Source organism: Ictalurus furcatus, chromosome 8, assembly GCF_023375685.1.
Source record: "Ictalurus furcatus strain D&B chromosome 8, Billie_1.0, whole genome shotgun sequence".
NCBI lineage: Eukaryota > Metazoa > Chordata > Actinopteri > Siluriformes > Ictaluridae > Ictalurus > Ictalurus furcatus.
Window position 1 is genome coordinate 2,901,756 of NC_071262.1, and position 14,538 is coordinate 2,916,293.

The 14,538-nt window shown below is 44.7% G+C and overlaps 1 protein-coding gene across 1 annotated transcript in view; it reads left to right on the forward strand.

Annotated features, from left to right (window-relative positions):
• The window catches only part of LOC128611061 (fibronectin type-III domain-containing protein 3A), a 38,110-nt gene that overhangs the window by 10,920 nt on the left and 12,652 nt on the right, over window positions 1-14,538 (forward strand). The window contains exons 3-15 of the mRNA XM_053630299.1: window positions 4,105-4,180; window positions 4,289-4,365; window positions 4,523-4,727; window positions 5,572-5,805; window positions 6,865-6,929; window positions 7,037-7,200; window positions 7,684-7,743; window positions 8,947-9,085; window positions 9,179-9,232; window positions 9,347-9,471; window positions 9,680-9,863; window positions 12,282-12,368; window positions 13,242-13,380. Of these exons, the coding sequence (XP_053486274.1) occupies window positions 4,105-4,180; window positions 4,289-4,365; window positions 4,523-4,727; window positions 5,572-5,805; window positions 6,865-6,929; window positions 7,037-7,200; window positions 7,684-7,743; window positions 8,947-9,085; window positions 9,179-9,232; window positions 9,347-9,471; window positions 9,680-9,863; window positions 12,282-12,368; window positions 13,242-13,380 (1,609 nt within the window). The remainder of the gene's footprint in view (window positions 1-4,104; window positions 4,181-4,288; window positions 4,366-4,522; window positions 4,728-5,571; window positions 5,806-6,864; window positions 6,930-7,036; window positions 7,201-7,683; window positions 7,744-8,946; window positions 9,086-9,178; window positions 9,233-9,346; window positions 9,472-9,679; window positions 9,864-12,281; window positions 12,369-13,241; window positions 13,381-14,538) is intronic.

Below are 14,538 nucleotides of genomic sequence, written 5' to 3' on the forward strand. Positions count from 1 at the left end.
TTAGGCAGCTGTTTTCTTAAAGGATTAGTTCGAAATATGTCGGGGTTTTTTTTGTTTTTTTGGTTTTGTTTTGTTGTTTATTATTTATCGAATCACTTCAGAAATCCGCCGTCCAGCCGAGTTTTCGCGACCGGTAAAGTTTCCGACTGCACAGCTGATAATATTATTACGCACCCACCCCGTACTCTCCCTAAAACGGAAACGGTGGAAATACTCGCTTTCCCTGTCTTTTAGGGTAAAGCGATCGGGGCGATGAAATTCTGAACGCTTACGGCGATATCTCCAAAATGGAAACGCTCACTCAGGAAAATAAATGTAAAAAATGATCACCATTATAACTATAACAATAATAATATATCGTACAAGCCTAGTTCGAAGCGGTCTTGAGGTAATAAGGATATTTTTGTCTGTCCCGTTGTCTCGTTTATGTTTATTTTTATTTATACGTAGTCGTGCCTGTGCTGCCGTCCTATTGGTGGCTTGTAGATGAGTGTCATAGCAGCAGTCACACTCGTTCGCAAAGATTTCTATTACCGTGTATCACAGCGTGCTATCGTCTGCCGTAAACATCGCCGGGACGGAGATCGGACGCTGTAAAGCTGGCATTATTTGAACATGTTAATTATTAACAGCTGAAGCTACTCGTATCTCCTGTGTGTCGTTGGGAGGGATTTGTGCGTGCATGTGCATGGTTTTGTGGGTGGTATATGAGTGCTATTCGCATTATGTGTACTTTTTTTTTTTTTCTTTTACATACTTGTTATCGATATGATATCTTTTTTCTCCACCCGGGTGGATCTCTAACGGATTCTTAAACACTCTTGAGACAAAACTTTGGGCCATGCGAGAGCTGTGGGTTTAGCCAGGCTGAGACGAGAGAGGAGAGGAGAGCAGAGGAGAGGAGCGTTCTGCATTCCTGACAGCCACACTCTGCCAGCAGAATTTCCAGGAAGAGGAGGCGAAAATGGGGGAGGGAAAGGGACTGGAAGCGTACACATCCGGAACTCGGTCCTGATAGCCTCCGCTGATGGGAGGGTGTCGGTGTGTGTGTGTGTGTGTGTGTTTGTGTGTGTGTTTGTGTGGGTGGGACGTGTGTGCTCTTCCCAGCATGTGTTTCTTTTTCACAGTTACTCTCATCAGTGTGTGAAGCAATAGTCGGTATGCCGTATATTTATAGTGTTTATTGTCCTACAGACGTTCTGTAAAATAGTATAATATCTATTTAGAGAGGAAAAAAAAAACCCAAAAACAATTATACGAGCTTTAATCGTGGAAGGTTTTCATGGACTAGAAGATAAAACCGTGTAAAGTACACCTTCAGTTATAAACAAGAACAAGAAAAATGACATTCAACTAGGTAGATATTAAGAAGATACAGAATATAATACGTAGACGCGTGGTCATCATGAATGTTGTGTTGAGGAACTGCATGCGTGGCCCGGCGCGTCCGTTCCGTGTGAAAAAGCACGCTCTTGTGTAGCTACAAGAAGAAGAAGAAGAAGAAGAAAAAGTGTGGGGAAAATCTTTTATTCATTCATGGCTCCCCCTTGAAAAAGAAAGGCACATTCCATGCCTGCTTTCCCATCGTTTGGCCTCTAGATCAAAGCCTGCTGGGAGCTCGAAGGCCACACAAAGAGCAGGAACGAGAGCGTCGGGTTGAGTCGTGGCTTTTGAGCAACTTTATCTCCTTGAGAGCGCCCGTCAGATCAGCCTCGAGCGGGTCCAGGTCACTGCGTCTCACCGTCGTGTCCATCGTTCGTGACGAGGAGGGAGGGATGGAGGGAGGGGGAAAGGGGGGACATCCAAGGTCACCTTTTCAGCTTTCAGACTTTCTAGTTTTCCGTTAAGTTCTCCGTCGCCTTCACGACAAAGACTCCCCGATGCACCGGGAAAATGTACCTGAGGAAATGAAGGTACGTAGGCAGTTACCGGTTCATTGGAAGCACGTAGCAGAACTTTGCCGAAGGGCATTAAGGATACGCGATAGATTATTCATCCTAATTAAGCCTGGGATATGTGACTCAACCCGGGCAGTGACTGAACTTTCCAACACTCCCACACACAGTTTACCAGAAGCTGTGTTTTTTCTAACAGTGACTCGATGTGACACTGACTGGCTCTGGTCTTGAAAATATTCGTTGACGGTGTGGATCACATGGTGTATCCATGTGTGATGGTTTGTGTGTGTGTGTGTGTGTGTGTGTACCTGCTTTACAGCACTTTGTGCTTTTTGACGAATTCAGATCCCTAAAGTCCGTGCGCATGTTGGATCTGCTGAGGACCGATCTATTTTATCTTCGCATTCTACGTTCTCTTGCTGAAGTGGGAAAAAGTCCAAATGTTTACCCTTGCGCCTTTAAGACTGCTTCCTCAGCCCAAACGCATCGGCGCGATTGTTTTCTTTTGTTTTGGCCCAGACGAAGCAGCCGCTTGACGTCGTTTGTGGTTTTGGGTTCGAGATCGGACGCAGCCTGGATGTCAGTCCGGTTTAGTAAATTCATCATCCTAACTGCTATGCTAACGCTGCTGTTACTTCACCTCTCGAATGGCGTATCATTTGTCAGCGTTTGCTCGGTTTTTATTGCGAGTCACAGTCACAATGCACCGCACACACGGGTTCTCAAAGCCAGGAAGGTCTAACCCGGGGTAGCAGGGAAATAATTCCTGTGAGTTAAAAATAAACATATTCGAATGATCATTAATCATGAATCACACCTCTGAATTACAGTCGGCAGTATTGCCAGAGCTGCATGTTGTTATGAAGAAATGAATCAACGCTTTCTGACCAATCAGATTTCAACGGTGTTGTGGTACAAGTGCTAATTAAAGTATGGTATTTTGTGAACGTATATATTTCATATCAGACTGAATTTTTTCTAAACATTCATCAGGCATTGATAATGTCTGTGCCTTGCTTTTTCCTTTCCTCCTACTACCCCCACCCCACACTTGTCTATCCCTCCCTCTCTCCCTCCCTCCCTCCCTCCCTTTTTCCTCACCTCTCGGTTTTGGCTCCCAGGGACGGCAATGGCTTTGGGGGCTGGTCGGGGCATTCCATGCATACTTCTACCCCTCTTCCACCGTCTGTATCGTGCATTCCTCACATACTGCCCCTGTCTGCTTTCCTCCCCCATTCTCTCTCTCTCTCTCTCTCTCTCTCTCTCTCTCTCTTTTCATTCCATTCACTTTATCTCTCTCTCTCTCTCTCTCTCTCTCTCTCTCTCTCTCACCTTGTTCCTTTTGTCTTTTGTAAACAGAGACTTGATTGTTTTTAATGTTTTGTCATGGATATATTTCGGTTCTGATTCCCGTTGGGTCAGTGCAGGAGACGGACGTAACGTCCAGTCTGGTTTACATTTCCCACGGAGGCGTAGTTTGTCGAACAGGGCCGGGGCTTTGTGCACACACTCTGCAGAGGAAGGGAAACAAACACGCGCTCGTTGGAGTGTGTGGACGAGTGTTTGCTCTGAGCCGGACCTCGCCTCGGCTGGGAAGCGTCCGGATAAAGCTGCGTCTCTGCTCACACGCTGGACTTTAGATATGAGCTATTAGAAAATACTGTGTAGAAAGTAAAACATGTCTGGGCATGCTATTATAAGAAAAGAATCAATGTTGTAGTGGTGTAATGTGGCATGTCCGGTAACAACAACGACAACAACAGCAGCGAGTGTTTTATTCCTATGATACCACACTAATTTGGAACTCCATAGATGTTAAACGTCTCGTTACGGAAAACTTCACCGCATCAAAAGACGCTACGCTTTTGTTTTGCTTATTATAGTTAGTAACGTTACGTACGTCAATATAAACCCGAAATAAAGGTTGAAGGTAGGTCCAGACCTACATTCCTCACTCTTCTACCTACATACATTTTCCGTATATTGTTTACACTGGAATCATTTGCAGTAGTTACTAAATACTGTGCTTTAAGGTCAATACTTCGTATACAGTTGCGACAAAGCCTTTTGTTTGGCAGTAAAGATAAAGATGCGCGGCAGAGCTCTGAATACGTATTTAAAGAGCGAAGTGTTATTTCACGTCACATGGCTCACATCGTGGTGCAATCCGTCTGACCGTACTGTCTGTTTGTGTTTTGTTTTGCAGATGGTCTTGGTGCAGGTCAATCCAGGAGAGACATTTACTGTACGCACAGACGATGGCCAGATTCAGTGCATTACAGGTAAACACACACATACTGTACATACGCACCAAGCCGTACACACCCAGGCATGCTTCAGGTTTTGTCCGTGGTCCTTAATAGACTCTGCTGCATTCTGTGTATGTTCAGGTCCAGCACAGGTGCCCATGGTGTCCCCTAATGGCACCGTGCCTCCCATTTTTGTGCCTCCAGGTTACATATCTCAGGTACCATCCATCGCTCGCGTCCTCATCCTCATCACGATTTACTATGCCGTAAAATGAACGCAATAGTGTTTGAATTAATAGACATTTCAAGCAGAAATATTGATTGGGGGACTAATAAATACAAGAAATGTTTTGTGGTCTTGGGTGTCTCCTACAGGTGGTGGAGGAGAACGGCATGTGGAAGGTGCTGGTTCTGCCTCATACGATGGACTTTCATCACTCTTTACCCCCTGTACCTCCACATTTCCCACTGTACACCCAGCCACAACCAGCCATGCTGCACCACCCACACTTTTACCCCACCGAACTCTCTCCTCACTACATTCACCAGCTGCCTGCACTTCCTGTCTACACTGAACAAGGTGAGCAGAAGCACACACACTCCCACACACACCTATTAATAATATTGAATATATACAGTATATGCACTACAGACTCTCATTAGCAAGCTAGTGGTTGACCCATGGCAGGAAAAGTTAGCTATTGGTAACCGGCCAACGCGCCGGCCAACGCGCCGGCCAACGCCATATCAACCTGCCGTTCTCACCTGGTGTCCCACTGAAGATAAGCAGGGTTGAGGCTGGCCAGTACCTGGATGGGAGACCTCCTGGGGAAAACTAAGGTTGCTGCTGAAAGTGGTATTAGTGAGGCCAGTAGGGGGCGCTCACCCTGTAGTCTGCGTAGGTCCTAATACCCCAATAGAGTGAAGGGTACACTATACTGTAAAAACAGCACTGTCTTTTGGATGAGAGGTTAAACCGAGCTCTTGACTATCTGTGGTTGTTAAAAATCCCAGGACAATAGTAAAAGAGTAGGGGTTTAATCCCAGTGTCCTGGCGAAATTCCCCCAGTGGCCCTTCTCTATCAAGGCCCCCTAATAATCCCCATCTCTGACTTGTCTACATCAATCTCTCTTCCCCTCCACTAATAATCTGGTGTGTGGTGAGCGTTCTGGCGCACTATGGCTGCCGTCGCATCATCCTGGTAGATGCTACACACTAGTGGTAGTTGAGGAGAGCCCCCCCCCCCCATACCATGTAAAGCGCTTTGAGTGTCTAGAAAAGCGTATATATAAATATAACTGTAACTGAGAAAAAAATCTTGATTGCTCAGTGACCTAACTACTAAATTTATGGTTTGTTCATTCCTGAGATATGTGTGTGTGTGTGTGTTTGTTTGTCTGTCTGTCTGTCTGTATGCACCCAGACATGATGTGCCACAGTGTGTCAATGCCCATCCGTGAAGAACGTGCAGTGAAAATGCAGGAGCAGCTACAGCGGAGGCTGAAAGGTGGGCATCTGGGTTCTGCTAACGGCATGCCACTCACTCACAACGGACATGGCAAAGTCCGGACAGGCATGGCTGCCTCTCCAACACCACCACGGCTTAAACACTCAGTCCGGAACAGAGCCTCCCCTCCAAGTGACTATGAGGTTAAAGGTAAATTATGCAAACACACACACATGTTGACATATACTCACCATCCGCTTTAACAGGAACACCTGTACACCTGCTCATTTATGCAGTCGTCCAATCAGCCAATCACGTAGCAGCAGCACGATGCGTACAATGCATCATGCACATACAGGTCAAGAGCTTGATCGTGGCATGGTGGTTGGCACCAGATGGGAAGGTTTGAGTATTTCAGAAACTCTTCATCTCCTGGGAATTTCACACATGTTTAGACCAGGGGTGTCCAAAGAGCTTATTTGGGTGCAGGTTTTCATTCCAACAAAGTAGGAGAAACACCTGATTCCACCTGTTTAATCAGTTGATCTTGGCTTTCAATAGACTCAGGTGTGGCTTCTGCTCGGTTGGAATGAAAACCTCCACCCACACCGGTCATTTCCGGATAAGATCGGACACCCCTGGACTAGGGTTTCCACAGAATGTAACGATGAAAAACATCAAACATCGAGTGGGCGAAAGTTCTGTGGATGGAAACGCCCTGTTGTTTACCGTCGTTGAATTAAAACGGCCAGATTGGTAACGAGCTGCCAGGAAGGATACCTCAAATAATCACTCTTTACAACCATGGAGAGCAGAAAAGCATCTCAGGATGCACAAAACATCGAACCTTGAGGTGGATTAGCTGCAAAAGCAGACGACCACGTCAGGGTCCCACTCCTCTCAGCTCTGAACGGAAATCCGAGACCATCACGTGCACGGACTCACGGAAACTGGACGTTTCAAGATGTCCTCTTGTTCTTGGCTGAGAGTACGACAAAACCCCATGCAGATAATACAGACAAATGAAATGGCAGACCGATCTTCGGAAATACGATGCAGAAATATGAACGCAGTCAGTGTCACATGACCTACATCACTCATTTCCAGTCACTCGCTATTGTACAAACATACACGTTTCATCAACAGAAAAACCAAACATGTAAAGGCTTTGTAGTATATTAGCTCTATAGCATTCCATTTTTTTATTGCTAGTATTAATGTAAAACCAGACAATGGGATATGACATTCTTTATAACGGAACTGTTACAGCTGCAGATCCAGAAGAAGAAATGAGGCAAGTACAGGAGCTGCTATCTACTGTATGCAAACCAACAGTGAGTGATTTACACTTATGTACATGACAGCCTACTAGTCAGATTTCAAATACTATAGTTCTATTATAATACTTCATCCTCTCTCTCTGTCTGTCTGTCTCTCTCAGGTGGGAAGTGTCACGTCACACTCTGCAGTTCTCTCCTGGCGTCCTCCGCTCCCTATTCTGTCAGAAGCAGATACACACTTACACTCGCACCCTGCCCTGCCGCTCAGCTACGAGCTGGCCTTGTCTCAGAGTGGCACAGAGGGAGATTTCAAACTTGTGTACCAGTGAGTATCTCTTGCTTCCACGATATACAATGCACACAGATATGCACAAACGGACACTTGACCATCACATCCATATGTGGGTCTTGTCGTTGAGCATCTCGTTCCAGATTTAGTCTCGCCTTGGCTATTATAATAACCTCCACACTTCTGGGAAGGCTTTCCACTAGACTTTAGAGTGAAGCTGAGAGGATTTGGTCATTCATATATGAGAGCATTAGTGAGGTGGGGTTCATCCCAAAGCTGTGGGGTTGAGATCAGGGCTCTGTGCAGGCCATACTAGGTTCTTCTGCTCCAGCCTTGGCAGACCATGATTTTATGGAGCTGGATTTATGTACAGGGACATTGTCATGCTGGAACATGTTTGGGGCCTCTTAGTTCCAGTGAAGAAGAAGAATATGGCCTTCATTTGTTAAGCACATTTGGCCCCTTGTGTGTCTTTGTCCAAATTGCTTGCATCCTTTCTAATGTTGAATCTTCTTCCAGAGGGAAAGACACTACATGTAGACTGGAAGAGCTCAGACCTGCTACACACTATCACGTCAGGTGAGACTTTGTTCTGTTAAATTTATACAGAAAGTCGTCATTCAGAGCCGGTTCCTGAGTATATTGGGAGGTTGTGAGTTTAGCAGCCAGTTACACCAGTTAGATTGTCTGATCAGAACTCAGGGTGTAAATTCGATCCTAAATCCTAAGTTTTAAACTCGTGCCGTGTAGAATTTTGTTCCCACCCCAGGCACTTGCGTGTGTACGAGTAGTGTGTAAAATAAGCATCGATCCAAAACTTTGTAACTGTAGATCAAAAGAGTGATATTACACCATCACCGGCACCAATCAGAAACATGATCCAACATTAACAGGAAGTTCTACACCCTTGACCGAGACACAGGGAGGCGGTTAGTGGGTGTAGCATTTCCTTCAAGCAAGGTCTATAAAAAAAAAAAAGAATCCAAACAAACTGTTCTTTACAATAAAGCCGTGACTCATATTGTCCGTCTCTTGTATTTCTATTTTAGATGCTTGTTTGGCAACAATAACATTTCAGCAATGAACCATAACAATAAAATTGACCTTAATCTCCATTTGACGTATTGAAATTGTGACTCCTCTGACTGCAAAGCGCTGAACAGAGACACTCAGGAGACAGGCAGTGAAATAGGGTTGGTTTATTTTAAATTGTGAAGAGGGGGGGGTGAAGAGGGTGCGAGCTGGGAGGCTAGTGAAAAGGTATCAGGTGGCGTATCAGGTCTTCACGTCGTGGGGAGCGGCGATCTGTCTGGAGCTGGCTCGGGGCGGGACCGAGGGACGTATCTCAACTCTCTGTACGTGCGTTCACGTGCTTTCAAGTAATCTGAATTTGATCTATGACATTCAGTGCATAAGTGCTCATTACACTGCCTGATATAAAATATATTCCATGTGTAGTTTATCCTACGATCCTTGATCTTTATGTCTTCTATACATACGGCGTATTTTAGTGAGGTGGGCCATGATCATAAACCATATGAAATATTTCTCGAATATCGAATATATTTCTTAAATATATGTTCAGACTAGCTTATGATGGAGCTTACGTTGCACTGTTGCGACCAGCTGATCGGCCGCTCCTGATCCCTCGACCTTTAACCCTTAACTTCCCAGCTTTGTTCTTGGGTTGTATCGTGCATTAGTTTTAAGTTGAAATGTCTACTGAATAAATGGAATTGCGTGGAGTACATTTAAAGTCGCGTCTCTCTTTGCGTGTGTAAGGGTCTGTGTGGCGTGTAGGTCGATGAAGGGAGCCCCATCAGAGAGTGTAACTTTCACGACGCTGTGCAGCGTCCCAGACGTTCCTGCAGTCCCCCGACTTATCCAGCACACCACGAGCTCCATAAGCCTTCAGTGGAGAGTATGCCTTACGTTTTTTCGTTATAATTTTTTTTTTAAAATCGTATAATATGCAGCAGCTCCTATTCAGTTTCTTCATTCTTGTCTGTCTTAGTCACCCAATGACAATGGCTCAAAAATCACTGGCTTTTGCTTGGAATACCACGAGGTAAGGATGTGACACTAAACAAATACGTATTAACTTTTCCATACCAAATCGTGCTTTTCTCAGGTCATGTCTGCGTGCTGTGTGTGTGTGTGAATGTGCATTTGGTCTGATTAGCAGGGAAAACAAAGTGCATTTAAGGAGATTTACAGTGGCCTTGCCAAGCAGTACAAAGTTGTGCACCTCATGCCTTCAACAAAATATGCCTTCAGACTTGCTGCTAAAAACGATGTAGGAATGAGGTAGGTGTTTCTTCCTGTAGATCTCAGTGAAGTGAATTTAGTGCTCCTTCAATTACTTCAATCGTTGGCGTTAACGGTCTGTTTCATTCTAGGATAAGTTGCGGAATGTAAAAATACAGAATTATTTCTAGTCCCGGTCTAGATCAAGGATTCAGATGCCGACTTATTTGTTTAACAAGAAGTGTGTTCATCTATCTGCTCGCTCCAGTGCCTTCAGTGCTGTTTTGAGTTGTTGCACAGCCAGCTGTGTCATGTCTCCTCCTGCTCCTCCACCTCCACCTCGTCTGATGGAGGCTGGCGTAACATGGCTGAGTCTAGACTGGAGCACCCCCTGTGGGACAGCCAGCCGAGACACACTCTCTTACATTCTGGAGATGGAAGAAATTGGATCGGTGAGCGTGCAGATGGCACACAATACACACATGCGTTTAGTGTTCATTACTAAATACGTAAATTGCGTAAGTATTCCCTTCCTTGAACTTTTCCACATTGTATAGTGTTACAACCCGGAACTGAAATGGACTTAACTGAGATTATATATCACGAAGCTACACAAATTGCCGCATAATATCGAATAGTATTTTTGTAATACGATGTTAGTTCTGGCGCTGTCATGTCATGTTGGCGAAGACGAACAGGGACCAGCAAGCTTGTCAGGGATTCAGACGCTCGGCTGTACACTTGATATTCTAGTTCTTGTGGTCTGTGAAGATTACAAAGAAATGAGCGGCACCTTCTAGCCAATGTCACCACTCCTCCAAGGTGAGTTTGATGGCTAACAGTTCCCGGTTGCCGACATCGTAGTTACACTTGGCTGGGGATAGTTTTCAGGAGAATAAGGCGACAGGGTGATGCTTAGGTTCTTCCCAAACCTATTGTCAAACCATTGGGAGACGATGACCCCGACTACCTTTTCAGAGGTGTCTGCTTCTACAACAAAGAGCATGGTTGGGTTATGATGCTTAAGGATTAGGGCCATGGTAGATGCCAACTTGATGCTGAGTGAGGGCCTATTCAGCTGCAGAATTCCACACCAGGTGCTTGGGAGCCCCACAGAGCAGCAACGTCAAGGGGTGAGCAAAGGAGCTAAAGCCCCGGCTGAAGCGCCAGTAGAAATTGATTCTCTTGAATCAGCCACTTTAGATTGGTCCATTGCGAGTTCATCAGGGCTGATTATGTAGCCCAGAAGTGAGATGGTTTGCTGGTGAAACTCACATTTCTCACCCATGTCGTATAGCTGGTGTCGCAGGAGACGTTGTAGGACCTGGCGAATGTGACAGACATGATCGTCGACGGAAGGGGAGTAGATTAAGATGTCATTGATGTTGACAAGATGTTGTTGATTAGGCAGTGGTACACTGAGGGGGCACTAGAGAGCCCATACACCATAACACAGTACTCATAGCGACCAGAGGAGGTTATCTGTATTTAACCGTACACTGTTTGAGGCCTTCGTGGTCGGAGGCCACCCCTCTTTCTTCCAGCCGGTGATGGAGATATGACTGGCTGGATATAACCTTGCTTGAGCACTTCCTGGATGTATTCCTCCATAGCATGTTGTTCAGCTACTGATAAGGGGTAAATGCGGCTACGAGGGGAAGTGGTTCCAGGAAGAAGCTCAACAGCGCAGTCATGGCCACTGCCTTTGCTTTGCTAAATAGCTCTCTCAGATCCTGGTACTCGGGGGGATGACACGGAGGCCAGGACAATCTCATGGGCTCAGAGGCAGTGGTTGTGACCGTATGGAGACTATTGTGTAAGCTGCATGTCTGCCCAGGATATAAGGATGTTATGATGTTTCAGCCATGGGATCACAGGATGTTTGGCATAAATGGTGACCAGCAAGGTGATGAGTCCGTGGTGGAGCGCGCCGACCTGAAGGGGTCATGATCCCCCGTCGAGCCGGTTCACCGTTAATGCAGTTCACCATATCTCGATCTATAAAGTTGCCTGCCGAACCCAAGTCAATCTTGGTGAGATAAAAACTGGATATGACTTACGGGTTGCAAGCGGGGGTCAGAAGATCTGGGTTGGTGTGGGTCTGGAAGGTACACCGTCCAATGAGGTGATCAGGTCGGCCGCAGTAGAAGCACTGGCGCTCCCTGTACCAGCTCTCTCTCTCCTCCTCTGGGATCTGTGGTGTCTGACAGGTACAACCAGTTGCCATAAGAAGTCATATAATTAGTTGAATGGAGCCAACCTGTCTGCAGTTAAAGTGTCATGTAATTTCAATATAAACACAGCTGTTACTGGAAGGACCTAAAAAAAAAAACCCTGCAGAATGAAGCCTAAGGAGCTGTTAAGTATCATTCAGTGTTTAGTCATAAAAAATAAAACCCACTAAATCTATAATAGAGAAAAAAAAAATAGAAAGAATATGGCACAAAAGCAAGTCTGTCTAGAGGAGGCCATCCTGCCAAACTGCTATTCAGATGTACCGAGAGATGACCAATATTATTTGCAACGTAATACTTGACCCTAACTTTAGCTACTCACTTCCAAATGCATGAACCCCAGTATACATTTGGAATATGGTGCAGTGTGCCTAATTAGATACAGATGTTTGAGGCTATCTATGCATATTCCTCATACTTCCTTCTCACACATTTCCTCACACATCTCTCTGTGGACCAATCCTGCTTTACCACGGTGGCATGCTCAAGGATAAAAAATAATCAAAACAACACTGGTTGGCTTTTTATTTTCCGTTTTCCTGGGTAAAGGCCAGGAAGTGACTAGCAACATAGTAATGTTGTTTGTAAAATGTTCAAGAAATGATGTTGACAGGAGGGTTGTTTTTTTCTGTACAGGGGTGTGGCTTTCAGCCGAAGCATAGAGGAGAGGAGCAATCATGTGTGGTGAAGGAGCTCAGGAGATACACCTCCTATCGATTCAGGGTGAGTGTAGGCAGTTTTCCAGACACTACCGGAACTTCAAACGGGATCGGGTTCTATGGTCAGATGAAACCAAAATAGAGCTTTTTGGTAATAAAGACCAGAGGTGGTTTTGGTGCACACAGAAAGGTAGCCATATGGAAAAGTACCTCATGCCCACGGTTAAATATGGTGGTGGATCTTTAATTTTTTGGGGGGGCTGTTTTTCTCCCAGAGGACCTGGACATTATGTTAGGATACATGGCATCATGGACAAATATCAACAGATATTAAATATAGCTTTTAGAACCATATATAGTAGAAATTGGCAAAATTTCATCATGTGAAGGGTTTTCCCAGACCACACAGCTGAACACATACACTTCCGGTCAAAAGTTTGTGGACACTCGACTGAAATGTTTCTCACGGTCTTAAAACGCTTTCGATCCGAAGGTGTGTGATTAAATGTTTGAAATCGGTGTCGTAGACGGGAAAATACGATCGTGCCGACGTGCTCATTTCTTTCATTAGAAAACTAAGATTTTATTTACCAAAAAATCTGTTTTTAAACGGACGACCCGGAGCGAAATATTCCGAAAAAGCAGCCGGTAAGAGTCCGGCGTCGGTGTGAACTCCTTTAATACTGTTTAAAAATCATCTCGGGGAAATTCCTCAACAAATCGGGTGAGAAAACGCCAAGAATACATTTCTGGAAATTTCTAGGCGAAACATGTCTACTTTGAAGATGCTAAAATGCTCAATTGTTTTGATTTATTTGGGATTTTTGATCACAACATAATTCCCATAGTAGACCCATAGTAGATATATACATGTACATTTATGTCTCTGCTTGCTTAAGCAGCTCTTGTGGTCCATCATTTTCTTGCGTTTAAACAGGTGTCTGTGGCTGGACCAGAGGGTCACAATGTGTCTAGCGCAGTAGTGGACTACAGAACACTGCCAGACCAACCAGGCAGCCCAGGAAAACCAACACTGCACGGTTCTGTACACCCACACAGTCTGCACGTTGTCTGGGGTAAGCCATGGTTAAAGTCTACTAGTACTTGCCTAAAAGGTAATGGATGTCTACAGTGAAAGCATGTCCTGTGAGTAAAAAAGTGTCGGTATGCGATCATTTACTGCACCATCGGTCCACACAGCTTTTCTCAATTATGTATCCAAATCCAAGTGGTGACTTTAAACAGTTCAAAAGTTTAACCAAAAGAACGTAACTCAAATAACTCAAAAGGACTGAGTGTACCGAAGTAAACAGGAATGAAGTATAAGTAAATAAAATCCGTTGATTAAATTCTCCACTTCGAGTGACTGTCAATATGCCCAAGTCATATGGAACTTCAACTACTATGATGCCATATTGTGATGAAGTAGGAAAGATCTAGTTAACATACCACACTGTACTGTACTATATTTCATCATTTTATCCTCAGTAACGGCTTTATCCTGGTATCCAGATTTAATCCTGGTGCGAGGTTGGAATGCACTCTGAATGGGACGCAAGTCCATGTCAGCCCACATACTAACAGGTATAAGCAATTAAGCGTAGCCAATCTACCTGCTGGCATTCAGGGAGGTCAGGGGAAACCAGAACACGTGGTGGAAACCCTTGCAGACCCGGGAGAACATGGAAAAACTCTGGAACCCTGGAATATCCTGATGAGTCTGCTTCATGTAAAAGTGCCAAAGCCCAATGTTCCAAGCACCTCAAGCAATGTGATTAACGTATTTATATACCAAAGGCACTGTTGAGTTCTTGAATCCGATCGGTGCTGATTCCTTTTCTATAACAGCAGCTCTGACGGTACTTCCAGCTGTGACTCAAATCACAGCTCGATATTAACGTAATATCGTGTATCGCGGACACGTCATATAAGGTGAAGTTTTGAGTAAACAGATGTTTATTTCACTTTTATGAAAGGAGTCTTGGGTGCCTTGAGAGTCTTTGCCGCTTTTCGCAGTTTCTCGGTAAAAAGACAAGCTGCATTTATTTATTATTTTTTTTTATATATAACTTCGAGAGAGAAAAAAGTGAGGCTGGTCAGAGTCTAGACCATCACTGAGCTTGTTCATTAAATGCGACAATTAAATGGTAAAAACATGACAAGTGTATACTTACTGAGCATAAATGATCATATAAGTAAATAACTATTGGACGCGTCAAGATTTTTATTTTTTT